This window comes from Saccopteryx leptura, chromosome 1 (assembly GCF_036850995.1).
Source record: "Saccopteryx leptura isolate mSacLep1 chromosome 1, mSacLep1_pri_phased_curated, whole genome shotgun sequence".
NCBI classification, from domain to species: domain Eukaryota; kingdom Metazoa; phylum Chordata; class Mammalia; order Chiroptera; family Emballonuridae; genus Saccopteryx; species Saccopteryx leptura.
The window spans coordinates 260,699,835-260,715,704 of NC_089503.1; the positions used below are offsets into that span (position 1 = coordinate 260,699,835).

The 15,870-nt window shown below is 50.8% G+C and overlaps 1 protein-coding gene across 3 annotated transcripts; it reads right to left on the minus strand.

Moving 5' to 3' along the window:
- Positions 1–1,121: 1,121 nt before the first annotated feature.
- Positions 1,122–12,202, minus strand: TMEM161A (transmembrane protein 161A). 3 transcript variants are annotated; one of them, XM_066350638.1, is made up of 12 exons: positions 12,164–12,202; positions 8,781–8,884; positions 8,063–8,143; positions 7,602–7,699; positions 7,309–7,465; positions 6,288–6,439; positions 3,159–3,219; positions 2,922–3,065; positions 2,710–2,823; positions 2,370–2,544; positions 2,158–2,254; positions 1,122–1,968 (listed from the first exon to the last, which is right to left on the minus strand). In XM_066350638.1, the coding sequence occupies exons 1-12, from the start codon at positions 12,164–12,166 to the stop codon at positions 1,709–1,711; spliced, it is 1,446 nt and encodes a 481-aa protein (XP_066206735.1). In that variant the 5' UTR covers positions 12,167–12,202; the 3' UTR covers positions 1,122–1,708. The 3 variants fall into 3 exon arrangements, with proteins under 3 accessions (XP_066206735.1, XP_066206745.1, XP_066206753.1); XM_066350648.1 differs by lacking the exon at positions 7,309–7,465 and having other exon boundaries at positions 6,288–6,422; XM_066350656.1 differs by lacking the exons at positions 6,288–6,439; positions 7,309–7,465.
- Between the last annotated feature and the right edge of the window lie 3,668 nt (positions 12,203–15,870).

Below are 15,870 nucleotides of genomic sequence, written 5' to 3' on the forward strand. Positions count from 1 at the left end.
GGCCAGCACCAAGCACCTGGAACCTTCTGGCCCTGGGAAGTTCCCTTTGCATTGTTCCATGGAGAGTCTCCCTCTGTTAGCTTGGATCTCTCCTGCCAGAACTCACTGTTTTGAAGATTCTTCTTTGGAGCCAATCTTCTCATTTCCTTTGTCAGTTCTTGTTTTGCACATCTTTTATCTTTTTGTCTCTTTTGTAAGATTTCTACAACTTTATCTTCCATCTGCTTTTAATCTCCAAGAGCTCAAAAAGAGAAAAAGGCTCATCCAAGTGTTCCTTTTCAGTAGCACTATTCTTGTTTCATGATACAATCTCTTCTCTCAGAACATTCTGTACTGTTTTTTGTTAAGTTCTCTTCTCCCTGTAGAGTTAATTCCCTGAAGTCGTGTTTTTTGTTTCGGTCTGTTTTCCACACTGGGCACTTCCTCAGATCACTGGACATTCCTGGTTGTCTGCTCACAACCAAGAATAAGAACTGAGGCAAGCAGGCTTGACAACCAAATGAGTGTGGGGGATACATGGACTCACGGCTAAGCTGGTGGCTGATGGGAACTCTACGGTGCCGGTGTCATCAGGTCTTCCTTCTTGGACCAGTTGGCTTCCCCAGGGGTCTTCAGTCTTGTGGCTGGAAGGTTCTGGAATCTTGCAGGAAAGCTGAAGGATAGTGGCTCTGTTTGCATTAATTATGTGTGGTCCCCAGCAAGCCTGGCTTCCCTCCTGGCTGTGCAGTGGTGTCGTGGGAGGCGTACAAGCACCTAAGAAATTTCCAAACAGCTTCCATGCCAGTAACCTCTGTGTCTCACCGCATCTCAGCCTGGCCTATTGGGACCTGGTGCGGTCAGTGGTATGGAAGGTTCCACAGGTAAATCCAGCTGTTTCCTGGGCTTTGGGTTTACCACCCATGGACTTGGCAGTCAGTTGTGGCTCCTCCCTTAATTCTACTTTCTGGAACGTACTGCAGCCTATGTTGTATTTTTACTGGGGATTTGAGGATCAAAATTGGATTATTCATTTAGTTTGCCTTAGCACAGGCTTTAACCCTTGTTTTTAATATACTTTTCATGTTTCTCCACATATCAAAGCACAGGTGATGCCTGATTCATGAGTCACTAAATAAAGCCAATTAAGATCACTAAAATTTACTCAGTTGAATTTTGGCTTTTTAGCCATACATATGTTGTTATACACACATGCATACACATCGGGTTCCCACTGTAGCCACAGTGCCAAAATTTCAGTCAGAGAAGGCCCCTCATGCACTTTCTTTTGGGTCACCATGACCTCAACAATATGCCCATTTGCCTGTGTGACCTTTCTAGGAAAGCAGTTCCCATGTACCTGTGGCAGAGAGCAGGAGCCACTGTGGCCTAGCACCATGGGCCCAACCACCCCTCTCTCTCACCGTTCCCTCCTTCCATATCCCTGCTGTTTCCCTTTTTGTAAAAAGCCACCCCTCTTATTCAGAAGAGTTGGCCCTCTTGCTCTACAGTCAAACCTGAGTGTGCAATCCAGGAACAATGGCTGTGGGACCTGCTGCCACAGGCCTGGGGAGACAGTTTTGAGACAGAAGCTCAGGGTCCAAGAGGGGCCTACACAGGCACTGCAGTGAAGGGCTGAGCATAGTGGGGACTCCCAGGCCTGCTTGCACCTGGGGATACTGAGGCACACACAGAGAGGCAGCCATGGGGCCTGAGGAGTGTCTTCAGGTGCCTAGGAGCCCGCCAGGTGCTGGTGGAAGTAAAGGCCAAAGAGGCTGGAAAGCAGCTGACAGGCAGCAGCCCACCAGATGAGGAAGGCCAGGATGCCACGGAGGAAGAGGGGTGTGAGCAGGCCACCCAGGGCCCCAGCGACCTGGGCTACCACCTGCTGGGCCTCGTCTTCCATGGGGCCCACTAAGCCATCTCTGGCTTCTGCCAGCACTGAGGACAGTGGGAGGGCTGGCACCGGGCCCATGCCCCAAGAGTAGCCACCTGTGAGAAGACAGTAGAAGAAGGGAGAGGTAAAGGGAGGAGGGGAGGGTAAAGGGAAGAAGGAGGGAAGATATGGGGGCCCGAGGAAGGAGGGGTGGAAGGAGGGAGGCCTGAGGGAGGGAGGCCAAAGCCAGGGCTGCCTCAGGCACCCCCAGCCTACCCTCAACCCGCAAGGCTACTTCCTCTCACCCAGTGTCTTGAGCAGAAGCGTGCAATTGAGGGTGAGGATGAGTGGTGTCAGGTACTGCAGGCTCACCACCGTCAGGTAGCAGTAGACCCGCACCACCTGGAAGGCAGGTGGCAGTGGCAGGTGCCCGTCTGGGCTCTGGCTGACCCCATACCGAGAAGGACTGAAAGGCCTGCCCTGCACTCCAGGCTCCCTCCCCGACAGGCACTCCTACCCGCCGCTGGATCTCGCAGGCCTCAATATGGCCAGCCTCCCGCCGCAGCTGCTCCACACGCGCCTTGGCCAGGCACAGGTAGGCCTGCAGGTGGGGCCGGGTCACTGCCAGCCGCAGCAGGCACAGTGCCACCAGTGCCCAGAGGCGCAGTGAGTCAAAGGCTGAGTCCGACAGCCTGCACAGAAGAGGGTGAGGGCGCTAGTGAGGCCCCTCTGTCCCGGGGTCTTCCCCCACCCCACAGGACCCACAGCTCTCTCACAGCTTCTCCCTGAGCCTCAGATTGGAGTATGCAGAGGGGCCGCCCAGCTGCCCTTCCTCCTAGCCCCATCTCCATACGCACAGGGAGAAGGGTGTGCCCCCAAAGGGTGCCTGGTGCAGGAAGTTCCGTGCAATGGGCTTGGTCCAGAGCCACAGAATGAACAAGGGGGACAGGAAGCTGGTGTGCAGGAGAAACCTGGAGGCAAGGATGCAGTAGGGTGAGTAGGCACCAACCATCTCCCATCTTCTCCCCTAGGCTCCCCGACATCACACCCACCCAGTCCACCACTTAACTGCAGCATGGGCTGGTCTTCTGACATGGTCAGTGCATCTCGGTGGGTCTGGGCCAGCCGCAGGCCTGGGAAGGTGAGGAAGGCGCCCAGCACTGAGCCTAGGATCGCCAGCCCCACACGGATGACCAGCTTGACTAGAGGAAGCCTGGGAAGAAGAGATGGGTCAGGGAACCCTCAGCCTGTCAGCCCCACCAGCAGGTCACAGCCTGCCTTGCCCCTCTCTCTTCCCAGGACTCACATCCAGTCCCAACCCTGTGTCTTCAGAAGTGGCTCCAAGTTCTGGGTCATACTGGCCATGCCTGGGGAAGACAAGGAGAAGAGTGGGGTAAAGTAGCCATCTGGAACCTCAGAGCCTACTCTGCTCCCCTTCCAGATGTCCTTTGCTTCTCAGATAGGAAGCAGTGGCAGCCAGGCCCCATGCTAGGCATGAGGACTACTAAGTGCTCCAGTGATATGTAGCTCTTTTCAAAGAACAGGAGAATGTGCCAGACAGACCCTTGATTAGACTGGGAGACACGGGGAAGGAAGCACTGAATATGGGCTTACAGGATTACACCAGGAATCAGGAGACATGAAGGGCTCCTGAAGGAGAAAATGAGAGTCCTGGGAAGAATCCTGAGTTCAGGTCCCCAGATTTTCCAGAGTAAAAGCAAGGTAATATGAACTCACAACAAAAATCACCAAACAGTCTGACCAGGTGGTGGCGCAGTGGATAGAGCGTTGGATTGGGATGTGGAAGGACCCAGGTTCAAGACCCCGAGGTCTTCAGCCTGAGCGCAGGCTTATCTGGTTTGAGCAAAAGCTCACCAGCTTGGACCCAAGGTCTATGGCTCGAGCAAGGGATTACTTGGTCTGCTGAAGGCCCACGGTCAAGGCACATATGAGAAAGCAATCAATAAACAACTAAGATGTCGCAATGAGCAACGAGAAACTAATGATTGATGCTTCTCATCTCTCTGCTGTTCCTGTCTGTCTGTCCCTCTCTCTGACTCTGTCTGTTAAAACAAAACAAAACAAACAAACAAAAATCACCAAACACACATGGAAACAAATCACCATAAATGAGAGTCAGCAGCCAAAAACAAAACACAAGTTTAGACCCCTGGCACTTCAGAAATTAGTGTTATCAGTTTTGTATGAAATGACTGAGAAAAATAAAAGCTAGAATCACAGAACAGGAGACATAAGGCTACCTCGAATGACGAGTTAGATTTGCAGAAACCAATTAAGCTTTCCAAAGGGAAAAATACAGCCTGACCAGGCGGTGGCGCAATGAATAGAGTGTCAGCCGAGGATCCAGGTTTGATGCAGAGGTCGCTGGCTTGGGAATGGGCTCACCAGCTTGAGCATGGCATTGATAGCTTGAGCGTGGGATCATAGACATGAGCCCATGGTTGCTGGCTTGAGCCCAAAGGTCGCTGGCTTGAAGCCTAAGGTTGTTAGCTTGAGCAAGGGGTCACTGGCTAGGCTGTAGCCCCCGGGTCAAGGCACATAGCAGAATGCAACCAGTGAACAACTAAGGTGCTGCAACAAAGAATTGATGCTTCTCATCTCTCTCCCTTCCTGTCTGTCTGTCCATCTCTCTCTTGCTAAAAAAACAAAACAAAAAAAAAACCCAAGGGAAAATATAATTACTGAAATGATAAGTTATTAAAGAGTACATTAGAAATAGCAAAGGAGAGCCTGACCAGGTGGTGGCACAGTGGATGGAGCATTGGACTGGGATGCCAAGGACCCAGGTTTGAGACCCCGAGGTTGCCAGCTTGAGTGTGGGCTCAACTGGTTTAAGCAAAGCTCACCAGCTAGGACCCAAGGTCACTGGCTTGAGCAAGGGGTTACTTGGTCTGCTGTAGCCCCACGGTCAAGGCACATATGAGAAAGCGGTCGGTGGGCGGCTGGGGTGTCAAAACGAAAAACTAATGATTGATTGGTACTTCTCATCTCTCTCCATTCCTGTCTGTCTGTCCCTATCTATCCCTCTCTCTGATTCTTGCTCTGTCTCTGTTAAAAACAAAAAACAAACAAACAAAAAGAAATAGCACAAGAGAAATTGATGAACTAGATCTGAAAAAAGTTGGCCCTGGCCAGTGGCTCAGTGGATAGAGTGTTGGCCCAGTGTATGGACATCCTGAGTTGGATTCCCAGCCAGGGCACATAGGAGAAGCGACCATCAGCTTCTCCCCCCACCCCGCCTCTCCCACTTCTCTTCCTCTTCCCCTCCCACAGCCAGTGGCTCGATTGGTTCGAGTGTGGCCCAGGGCACTGAGGATAGCTCAGTTGGTCCAAGTGTGTTGGCCTCAGGTACTAAAAATAGCCCAGTACTCAAGCATCGTCCCCACACAAGGATGCTGGGTGGATCCCAGTCAGGGCACATGCAGGAGTCAGTCTCACTATCTCCCCTCCTCTCACCTAAAAAAAAAAAAAAGAAAAAGAAAAAAAAGAGAAAAGAACAGGATAAGAAGCCTGACCTATGATGGTGCAGCAGCTAAAGCCTGACCTGGAATGCTAGGATTGCCAGTTCAAAACCTCAGGTTTGCCAGTCAAGGCACATGAGAGAAGCAACTAGGAATTGATACTTCCTGCTCCTCCACCCCGCCCCCCACCTTTCTCTCCCGCTCTCTAAAATCAATAAAATGAAATCTTTTTTTAAAAATCTCAAAAAATAAAAAAGAAATACGGGGCACTGGTGGGGTAGCTCAGTTGGTTAGAATGTTATCCCAATTTCAAGGCTGCAGGTTCGACCCCCAGTCAGGGCACATACAAGAATCAGCCAATGGCAGCATGAATAAATGGAACAACAAATCAATGTTTCTCTCTCTTTTCTGTCTCTCTTTCTCTAAACATCAATAAATAAAATTTTTGAAAAAGATAGAAAATACTAATCAAAAGAAAAGTAGAAAAAGAAAAAGAAAAAGCTGGAAAGGCTATATTAGAACCAGATGAACTAGACTAACATGGAAGTGTAGAATCAGAAAGGGTAAATACATCATGATAAGTGATAAAATGGCCAACTCACCAGCAAAATGTAGCAATTCTAAACTTGTAAATGCCGTGTCAATTCACCTCAGTATATATATAAAAAATACAGAAGAACCTAGAGAAATTGAGACCTCTATCCCAGAGGGAGATTAACTCTTTAGTGACTGACAAAAGGGAAAGTTGGATATGTGAATTTATTTCCTGTCACAAGTTAAACAAAAATAGGTAAATATTAAATTACTGCAGCTGCTGGGTAGAGGACAGACTGGAAGGGAACAGTGTGCCTGTGTGAACCTACAATGTACAGGTGGAACAAGTCACTGAAACCGCACTCGCCAGCTTACAGGAGGGAGTGACAGGTGTCCCCCCACACCCCTGATACACGTACCTGGCTCCAGGCCTAGCTCAAGGGTTTCCTCTGGCACCACCTGGATCAGCATGGCCAGGAGCAGGAAGAGGAAGGCAAAGGTGAGGCAGACAGAGCGCTCGCCCCCCTCCTCGGCACTGAAGTACAGCTGAGTCACTGTCAGAAACATCTTGCTGGGGGCAGAGTTAAGGAGGCCTCCACCTGGAATGCCGCTGCCCACTCCACCACCCCCAGCCAGTGATACCCCAAGTCCAGAATATAAACACCACGTTTGGGTTTGGGGTTCTGGGGTGCAGGGGAGTGACTGAAGAGTGAGCCGGTAAACAAGCCCAAGGTGGGAATGCTGTTCAGCCTGTGTCGGGCCTCCAGCTTAGCTCATCACACTTTGTGCGGCCAGTTCAAAGTGGCCACCAAGTCAGTCTCTGCAGGTCCTGCCCCTGTACCACCTGGCTCCTGGCCACAGTCACAGCACGTTCCTCTGAGAAGCTAGCAGATACACCTGGCTGTATCTCCAATCTTCCCTGAAGAGACCCCAAGGCTTTTGGGAACAGCGTGGATCCCAAGCTGGGCTTCCCTTCTTCCTAAGCCCACTCGACAAGAACAGTTGCTCCTCCTTGGGTCCCTAAAGTCACGGATTCACCTCTGCTATCTGTGTAACTTAATTAAAAAAAATGCAGAGGGGGCATCTCCTTCCCGGCCCCTGCATCTAGGCAGGCCTGGTGACTTGCTTGGAAGGATGAACAGGGAGAGGGTGGGCCAGCTTGGGTAGTGCCCCGTCTTCCTCCTTGTGGCCTTTCTACAGCTGCAATGGGACCCTGGTCCAGCCTACTACTAGATGGGGGACTGCTAGGAGCAGAGGTGAGGCCACCCAGCTGAGTCTGGCCCCAGAGAGCAAATGAAATAGCAACTGTTTTACCCCACCACGTTTGGCAGAGGTCTGTGTCACAGCAGTCCATAACCAATTACCAATTTAGGGGAGACAGGGAGCTTCAGTCAGATTCTCACATGACTCCCACCGCCCCACCCAGAGCTGGAAGGGTACATAGAGAATGCGATGGTAAGCAGACACCAAAATATAGCAATGTTGGTCTCCCTGGCCGGGCCCAGAACATAGTAATAGGCCTCTGTGAAGAGGTACACGCCACCTGAGTACACGGCAAAGTCCACGAACCACTGGTACTCCAGGAAGAAGTGCAGGACTGTGGGACACAATGCTCAGCCAGGGCTACCTGCCCAGGGCTTCCCCCACACCCTGCCCATCCAAGGCTCCCCTTACCACCCACCCTGCTATGGTATGACCAAAGTGAGGGAGCTGGGGACCCCCTAGACTGTTACCAAGGGCATCCACAGCTGTGAGGGGGCAGGTCTCCAGCTGGAAAGGGGCATCACGAGGAACACAAAAAGTCTTCTCTTCACCGTAGCCATTGGCCCACCTGGCGGGGAGCAGGAGTCAGAGCAGCAACTGCCATTCTCCCCTCCCCAGTCCAGCCCAACTCTCCCTGCCGAGTCGGGGAGGTTCAGAGTGCCACTCTCAGAGTATAAGAACTGGCCTGGAAGGTGCCTTCTTTCCCAGTTTGGGAATCCTCTAAACACCAGGGTGTGGGCACCACCCACCCAAGGGGCTGGCCCACAGCAAACTTCCAAGCACTCAATGCTAACTGAAGGCAACCCATGCATGACAGTAAAAATCATTCAGCCTGGATACCCCTGATTTTCCTGTGTCCAGAGCAGTGCCTGAGAGTGGACAGGGCAGGCCCTGTGTGCCCCTGCAGCCTCTCCTAAAGTTGGGGACTCACCGCTCCCTCCTGCCTCTGGGCCTCTGCTTCCCTGCCAGGGCCCGAAGCTCTTCCTCAGAAGGGTGCTTGTACCGAAAGAGACTGAGAACAAAGACAGGCACGCAGTCAGGAAAGCTCGGGAATGGGGGAAGGCTGTGATGTCAGGGCAGTGAACCCCTAACTCAGGACTGGAGTCAGAGAGAAGGCTGGGCTTCCCCACACACCTCCCAGTGAGGGGGCCCATGGTTCAAACTGGCACAGGAGGAGCAGGGACCATCTAAGGCCAGGGAAAGCCACAGGAGGTGGGCTGGGGCAGTGCAGTGGGGCGTTGCAGACACCTCTGAATCTGTTGGCTAATTCTCCTAGCGGAGCAGGTGTGCACACTATCCTGAGGAAAGATACACAGTTCCCACCAAATCTCAGGAAGGGCTCAGACCCAAAAAGGGACTTAAAAGCTTTTCAGGAAACATCTACAGTGAGAGTAGAGTAGAAGGGAGTGAAGTGGGGGAAGCAATTGCTCTTCCGAGTGTGAAGATGGTTTTGTGTGTGTGTGTTTGTGAGTATATCGGTCAGAACTGATCCAACTGTGTACTTTCAAAACATGCAGTTTATTGTATACCAACCATATCGCAATAAAGTTGTTTTTATAAAAAAAACTACCTGCCAGGGCCTGAGGCAGGATTGGGAGGGATGAGAGAAGGCTGGGCTCCTCTCACTTCTGGGAGGGGCTGTGGCTCACCTGCCATTGCAGAGCAGCCAGCGTGCAAAGGAGCAGTGCGGTGCCAGCCTGTGCATAAGAGTGGCAGTCAGCAGCGTCACCACCAGCTGCACTCCAAGGACTGCCTGGGGAAGGGGACATGACAGGCAGTGCAGGCCAGAGGGTAATAAGATCACTCCCTGGGAACTCTATTTATAGAGAAGACCCAGAGCCAGGTGGGGAAGGCGGCCTCCATGGCTCCAGATACATCTTGGGAAAGAAGACTGCGGTGAGCTCAGACCCAACCCTGGAACCCCCTGCTGAGTCCTGAGCCCCCACAGTTGGCTGGGGGGATGGAGAGCATATGCTGGGACAGAGACAGGGTCAGACAGGTTCACTTCCATTCTCTCCCATGGAGTTCAGTTATTCATCTCCCCAGCCTGGTTTTCCTCATCTGGAGATGAAGTGCTTCCTATTTTGTTTCTTGCACTCTTTTGACGGCCTTCTGGACCTACGGTAACCCGGATATACCCAGGGAAAGTGGCTCCTCTCCCACAGCAGTCCCAGTATTGGCGCTGTCTCAGGCCAGCGTCTAGCTTCAACGTTCACCCTGGCGGCTGTCTTAATTCATCCCTGAAGGCTCCATCACCCTCTCTCCCTCTATCCTTCCCTTTGTTATCAACCTCTTCAGCTGGCCACACTACCGGTTTCAGGATAAAGACTTAGACATATGGGTGGGATGACTTTTTTCAGTAGGAATTTTCTCACCAAGTTCTTCATAACAACCTTTTAAACAATTATTTGTAACACACTTATTTTAAAACGTTTTAGGAGAAATGTTTTTGGTACTCAGTCTAAAGCTGAAGCTGTTTGAATGTAGTAATTACCAATCTGCTATTAGTAATTATGTAATTATGTAAAATGTGCTCAGGAGAGCTGTCTACCAGTGTTATGGTACTATAATTAACAACTGGAAAAAAATAAAGATTAATATTATTAAAATTAACCTTTAATCAGGCAAAAATAAACTAATTTTAAAAGGAAGAGCTCTAGTGGGATAAATAACAGGCCTGGCACTGTAATTCAGAATAATTGCTGAGAAATCCATCATTAAAATAACCAACTCAGCCCTGGTGGAGTAGCTTAGTTGGTAAGAACATTGTCCCAATATGTCAAGGTTGTGGGTTTAATCCCTGGTGAGAGCACATACAAGAATCAACCAATGAATGCATAAACAAATGGAACAACAAATGAATGCTTCTCTGTCTCTCTCTCCCCCTTCTTCTCTGTCTCTCTAAAATCAATCCATCAATCAATAAATAAATAAAATAACCAACTCAGGATATTTTCTCTATGCCTGTGACTTATAAACTGAGACCATAAGTATTTTTTTAGTGAAAAAACAAATCTGTCCCCCTCCCTTCCTCTCTTTCTCTCAAAACAATAAAAAAAATATTAGCTCTGACCAGTTAGCTCAGTTGGCTAGAGTGTCATCTTAAAATGGCAAGGTTAAGGTTCGATCCCCAGTGAAGGGCATAGAAGTAACCGATGAATGTACAACTAAGTGAAACAACAAATGAATGCTTCTCTGTCTCTCTCTCCCCCCTTCCTCTCTGTCTCTCTAAAACCAATCAATCAAATAACCAACTCATAGGATATTTTCTCTATGCCTGGGACTTGTAAACTGAGACCATAAGTATTTTTTTTCAGTAATGAGGGTGGGGTGTCATCTTTCTGATCTCCCAATCTCACTAATCTCCTAGTCTCATTGTTCACCCTCCCCACACCAGCTACAAACTGGACAGCAGGCACTAATGACCACAGCATTGTCAAGGTCTGTGAGCACCCCCAAGCACAGAGAACCAGGCTTTCCCACGTGCCCTTCCTTATAAAACCTCTTCTACTCTCCTATGGGGACCCCCAGCCTTTCCCACCAATGCTCTCCAAACTTTCAGGCCTCTGTAATGCCGTTGCCTGCTTTTCTTCTCCCTCTGTGGGCCTCTCCTATGACCCATCCCTCTGCCAGCACTTTAACCACTGAACTGGCCCAGCATGACTCCTGTGTTTCCCCTGGCCCTCTTCGGGAGCCCATCACCCAATCCTCACTCCTGAGGAAACAGCACTTGGCTCCTCGAGGGGTCTCAGTCCCTTCCCAGTTTCACAGTCACATGCAACTTTGCTCCACAGCTTGCAAGGCCTGACAGATTCAGCTCAAGACCACCTCACCTCACTACCTACCTGTCCCAGGGGGGCCCTCCCTACATGCAACCTCTCCAGTCTCAGAGGCTCTCCCAAGCCCTGGGGCTCTCCATCTCTAACCCCATCACCCCTCTCTCCACCACACACCTCCCAGTGAGGTGCCCATGGTTCAAATTGCAGTCCCAGCACCTATGTACAGGAAGGAAAGACAAGAGGGAGGGAGAAAGGGAGGGAAAGATAGGAGGAGAGAAGGAAGGCATCTGTCCTCCACTTAAGGCCCCAGAGGTCTCTGCAGGAATGTTCCTCACGCTGGGTCCCCGGCAGCACCCGGTCTTGGAGTCCACGCTCAGCAGATCTCCAAAGATCTTCTGGAGCCTCCCACCCACCCACTTCCTCCCCTGCTCAGAGCCTTTCCCTGGATCTTTCCTCCACCCCAGTCCTGAGAGCCCTTCCCTTCACAGCTCACAGCATCCCACAGCCAGTCTGGAACAACGCCCCCTTACAAGCACTCCCTCCACCAGTGCTCTCACTTCAGGTCCACCTCCAAGTCACTGCTAAGGAAACCTCCCCTCCCCCAGGGCAGGGTCAGGTCGCCTTCTGGGCACCTGCAGACTGTCTCTCTGTTCAGTCCGAAACCGTAGGGCTGGGGTGAAGAGTGTCGCCACCCTCGTCAGGTGCCAGCCTGGCCCACAGGACAGGGCAAAATTTGAATAACAAACTCAAATTTGGGGCCCGGAGACGAGTGAGACCTGAGGGTTCCAACTGTGCTGTCTCTAATCTGGGACCCCTGCCCGCCCTGAAGACACCCAGATAGATCCCCTCGACCTGGCCTCCTCCTCTCTGGGCTTTCCCTGGCCCTTTCGCAGCTACCGGTACCCGCAGGAACCCGCCGGCACTGCCCCCATACTCCCGCTAGACCCAGACCTCCCTCGCGGGTGTCCGAACGTGCTCGGGTCCCCAGGCCCCTCGAGGATAGGGCTTCCAGAACGCTAAGGGGTTTCCATTCCTCTCGACACGACCCTCGACACTCCTCCCCCAACACACACACAGGTCCCGCAGCGAGATGCTGAACCCACAGGGGGACACACATAGCACTCTGCGCGACCCGGAGCCGCAGAGCCCCCAACCCCCACAAAAGGCTCCAGTCCCTTCAGTGTCCCCCTGGACCCCACGGCAGTTCCCTGAGCTCCTTAGGACCTCCACTACACTTCAAAACGCCAGCTTACCATGGTTCCAGCGGGAGCGCGATGCGCGCGGACACTGGAGCCACAGGGCGCTTTATGGGAACTCAACCAACCAGAACTCGACTCTGGCCTGACAAGCAGCCTGTGCGACCAATCATCAGGCTGATATGCGGAGCGGAGCAGGAGAGACCTGGAGTCGCTCGCGTTTCATACCGGAAGTTGTAGTTCGAACACGCCCAATGCGCTCACACCAAGGTTGAATAAGGACTGTATCAGGGACACCTGTGTGCGCGGCCACGCTCTAAGGCTCAGTCTCCTGACCTGCACCTGCCACACAGGTCTGGGGGCAACACATTCATTGTCTCCCAGGGGACAGCTCTGAGCCTGAAACTCCCCTGATGAACATTTACTAGGCCCTGACAGGTTAGCTCAGTCGGGTAAGAGCGTTATCTGGAAGCCACAGGTTGCCTGCGGTTCAGATTCCCTGTCAGGGTACACACAGGAGGCGGTCAAAAAATGCACGATTGAGTGAAACAGCAAATGCTTCTCTTCTCCTTCCCCTCTCTCTCTCCCTTCCTCTTTCCTCTTTTCTCTGTCTCTCTGAAAACCAATAAAAATTAAGCCCTGGCGGGTTGGTTGGAGCACCTTCCCAGAGCATTTGATTTGCACATACAGAGCAGCCTGATGTTCCTGTCTCCCTCTATCTCAAAACAAACAAAAAAAACCCACAAAAACATTAAATAAGGTCCCAGCCACTTAGTTCAGTCGGTGCGAGTGTTGAAGCAAACAACAAATGCACAACTAAGTGAAACAAATAAATGCTTCTCTCTCTTTTTCTCTCTCTCCCTGCCTCTCTAAAATCAATCAATAATTTAAAAAAGAATTTTAAGTAGCTCCCACTGACTAGATGCCTAAATGCTCCTACTGAATCAGAACCCTCTGCCTGACTTCAATAGGCAGCCTGGACTGTTGTGTACACTATAGTGCACCTTACCACTAACCACTCTATGTCATACCTCCAGACCTCTTTAAAAGCCATCATCCTGGCCCTGGCCCGTTGGTTCAGTGGTAGAGCGTCGGCCTGGGTTGATTCCCGGCCAGGGCACACTGGAGAGGCGCCCATCTGCTTCTCCACCCCTCCCCCTCTCCTTCCTCTCTGTCTCTCTCTTCCCCTCCTGCAGCTGAGGCTCCATTGGAGCAAAAGATGGCCCGAGCGCTGAGGATGGCTCCTTGGCCTCTGCCCCAGGCGCTAGAATGGCTCTGGTCGCGACAGAGCGACGACCCAGATGGGCAGAGCATCACCCCCTGGTGGGTGTGCCGGGTGGATCCGGTCGGGCGCATGCGGGAGTCTGTCTGACTGCCTCCCCGTTTCCAGCTTCAGAAAAATACAAAAAAAAAAAAAAAAAAAAAAAGCCATCATCCATCTTGGAATGTCTCCTTTCTCAATATTTTTCACATGACAAAAGTCTTATTCATCTTTATCATTGTGAGCCCCACACACACATACACACAATACAACTCAAATGGGCTCCAGCAAAAAAAAAGAAAAGTTTTACGTATTTTTAAATTTTTTCCTGACTGTGGTGGTGCAGTGGATAAAGCATCAGCCTGGAACGCTGAGGTCACGGGTTTAAAACCCCTAGCTTGCCTGGTCAAGGCATATATGGGAGTTGATGCTTCCTGCTCCTTCGCCCCTACTCTCTGTCTCTCTGTCTTTCCCCACCTCGCTAAAATGATTAAGTAAAAAAGAATACTGGCCCTGGCCGGTTGGCTCAGTGGTAGAGCATCGCCTGGCGTGCAGAGGTCCCGGGTTCGATTCCCGGCCAGGGCACATAAGAGAAGTGCCCATCTGCTTCTCCACCCCTCCCCCTCTCCTTCCTCTCTGTCTCTCTCTTCCCCTCCTGCAGCGGAGGTTCCATTGGAACAAAGATGGCCCGGGCCCTGGGGATGGCTCCTTGGCCTCTGCCCCAGGCGCTAGAGTGGCTCTGGTCGCAACAGAGCGACGCCCCAGAGGGGCAGAGCATTGCCCCCCTGGTGGGCTGAGCTTCGCCCCTGGTGGGCGTGCCGGGTGGATCCCGGTTGGGCACATGCGGGAGTCTGTCTGTCTCTCCCCGTTTCCAGCTTCAGAAAAATACAAAAAAAAAAAAAAAAATTATATATATATATATATTTTAGCAAGAGAGGAAGGTAGAGAACATCGATCTATTCCTGTAAGTGCCCTGACCCAGTATCAAACTGGCAACCTCTGTGCTTCAGGACAATGGCCTACCCAACCGAGCTATCCAGCCAGGGCAGTAAAGAGAAATTTTTAGTTCCTGTAAGAGAAAACTTTAAAGTAGCATCCACTTCAGGAATGGCTAGATCAAGGACCAAATGTCAGCCTCAGAAATCTAATGTTTCATTTTTCTCCTTTTCTTTTCAAATAGAAGCAAAAGTTTATTTAGAAAGTCACAGAGGTAAAAAAAAAAAAGTGAGCCAACAGGGTTGTGTGGGCTCAGGAAACAAGTTAAAGAGACAAAAGAAGGGCTCTTGGAGTTTGGGGGAGAGAGAGAGAGAGAGAAAGAGAGAAGTTATGTGCCTTGAGGGAAGAAAAGGGGGAAAGATGCTGAAGATGCTGGCCTGCTCCAGAGGGAGGGAGAGAGTACAGGAATCTTACGTTTTCTTTTTCTTTTTTTAGACTTGGAAATAAAGGTTTCTAGCATAGGTGCCTAAGTTTTGCATATGTTTCTATGGATGTGAGTCTATGTGAGTGTGGACATACAAGTGGGTGTGACAATGTCTTTACAGAGGGTGGGTACCTGTTATTAGGGCCTGTATAGTTGATTGCCTCATCTCTATGGGTAATTTTGTCTTTATTGGATTTTGTCTTTGTGGATATCTGCAGGGATTCTCTGTTTGTGATTTTGGTCCTCTGGATTCAACGTCCCTTTGAAAGAGGTGGGATAACAGTGACAGTGATAGTTGCTGGGATTTCCTAAGACTTACATGGGGGTCATGACATACCCCTCAGGGCCAGGAAATACAGGTAGGATCCAGGGAAGATGGGATTTGAGGAAGGTGTCAGAAAAAAGAAAGAAAGAAAGAAAGAAAGAAAGAAAGAAAGAAAGAAAGAAAGAAAGAAAGAAAGAAAGAGAAGGAGGCAGGGAGGGAGGGAGGGAGAGAGAGAGGAAGGAAGGAAAGAAGGAAGGAAGGAAGGAAGGAAGGAAGGAAGGAAGGAAGGAAGGAAGGAAGGAAGGAAGGAAGGAAGGAAGGAAGGAAAAGGAAAGGAAGGAAGGAAGGAAGGAAGGAAGGAAGGAAGAAAGAAAAAGAAAGAAAGAAAGAAAGAAAGAAAGAAAGAAAGAAAGAAAGAAAGAAAGAAAGAAAGAAAGAAAAGGTGCAAGGGGCAGTATCCCATTGCATGCTATACTGGGAGTTACTCATATGCTCCCTCCAGCAGGACAGGGTGGTGGGACAACTGTCTTCATTTAATTGATGAAAATACTAAGGTCCTGAGAGGCCCAGATCTCTACTTCTACCAGACCTCTCCCTTGGGCATGGAGCTTCTGAGTCCAGGTGTCACAGTGCCCTCACGTGGTAAGTCACAAGCAACTACACACATCCTGGCCCCTAAGAGCACCCAATCTTCCCTCCACTGCCTCCCCATCCTCCTGGTGCTTAGTTACAAACCCTGGAGTTGGCCTTGGCTCTCTCTCACCCCACCACACCTAATCTGTCAGCTCCTCCTGATGGCTCCACCTTCCAGTGTAAGC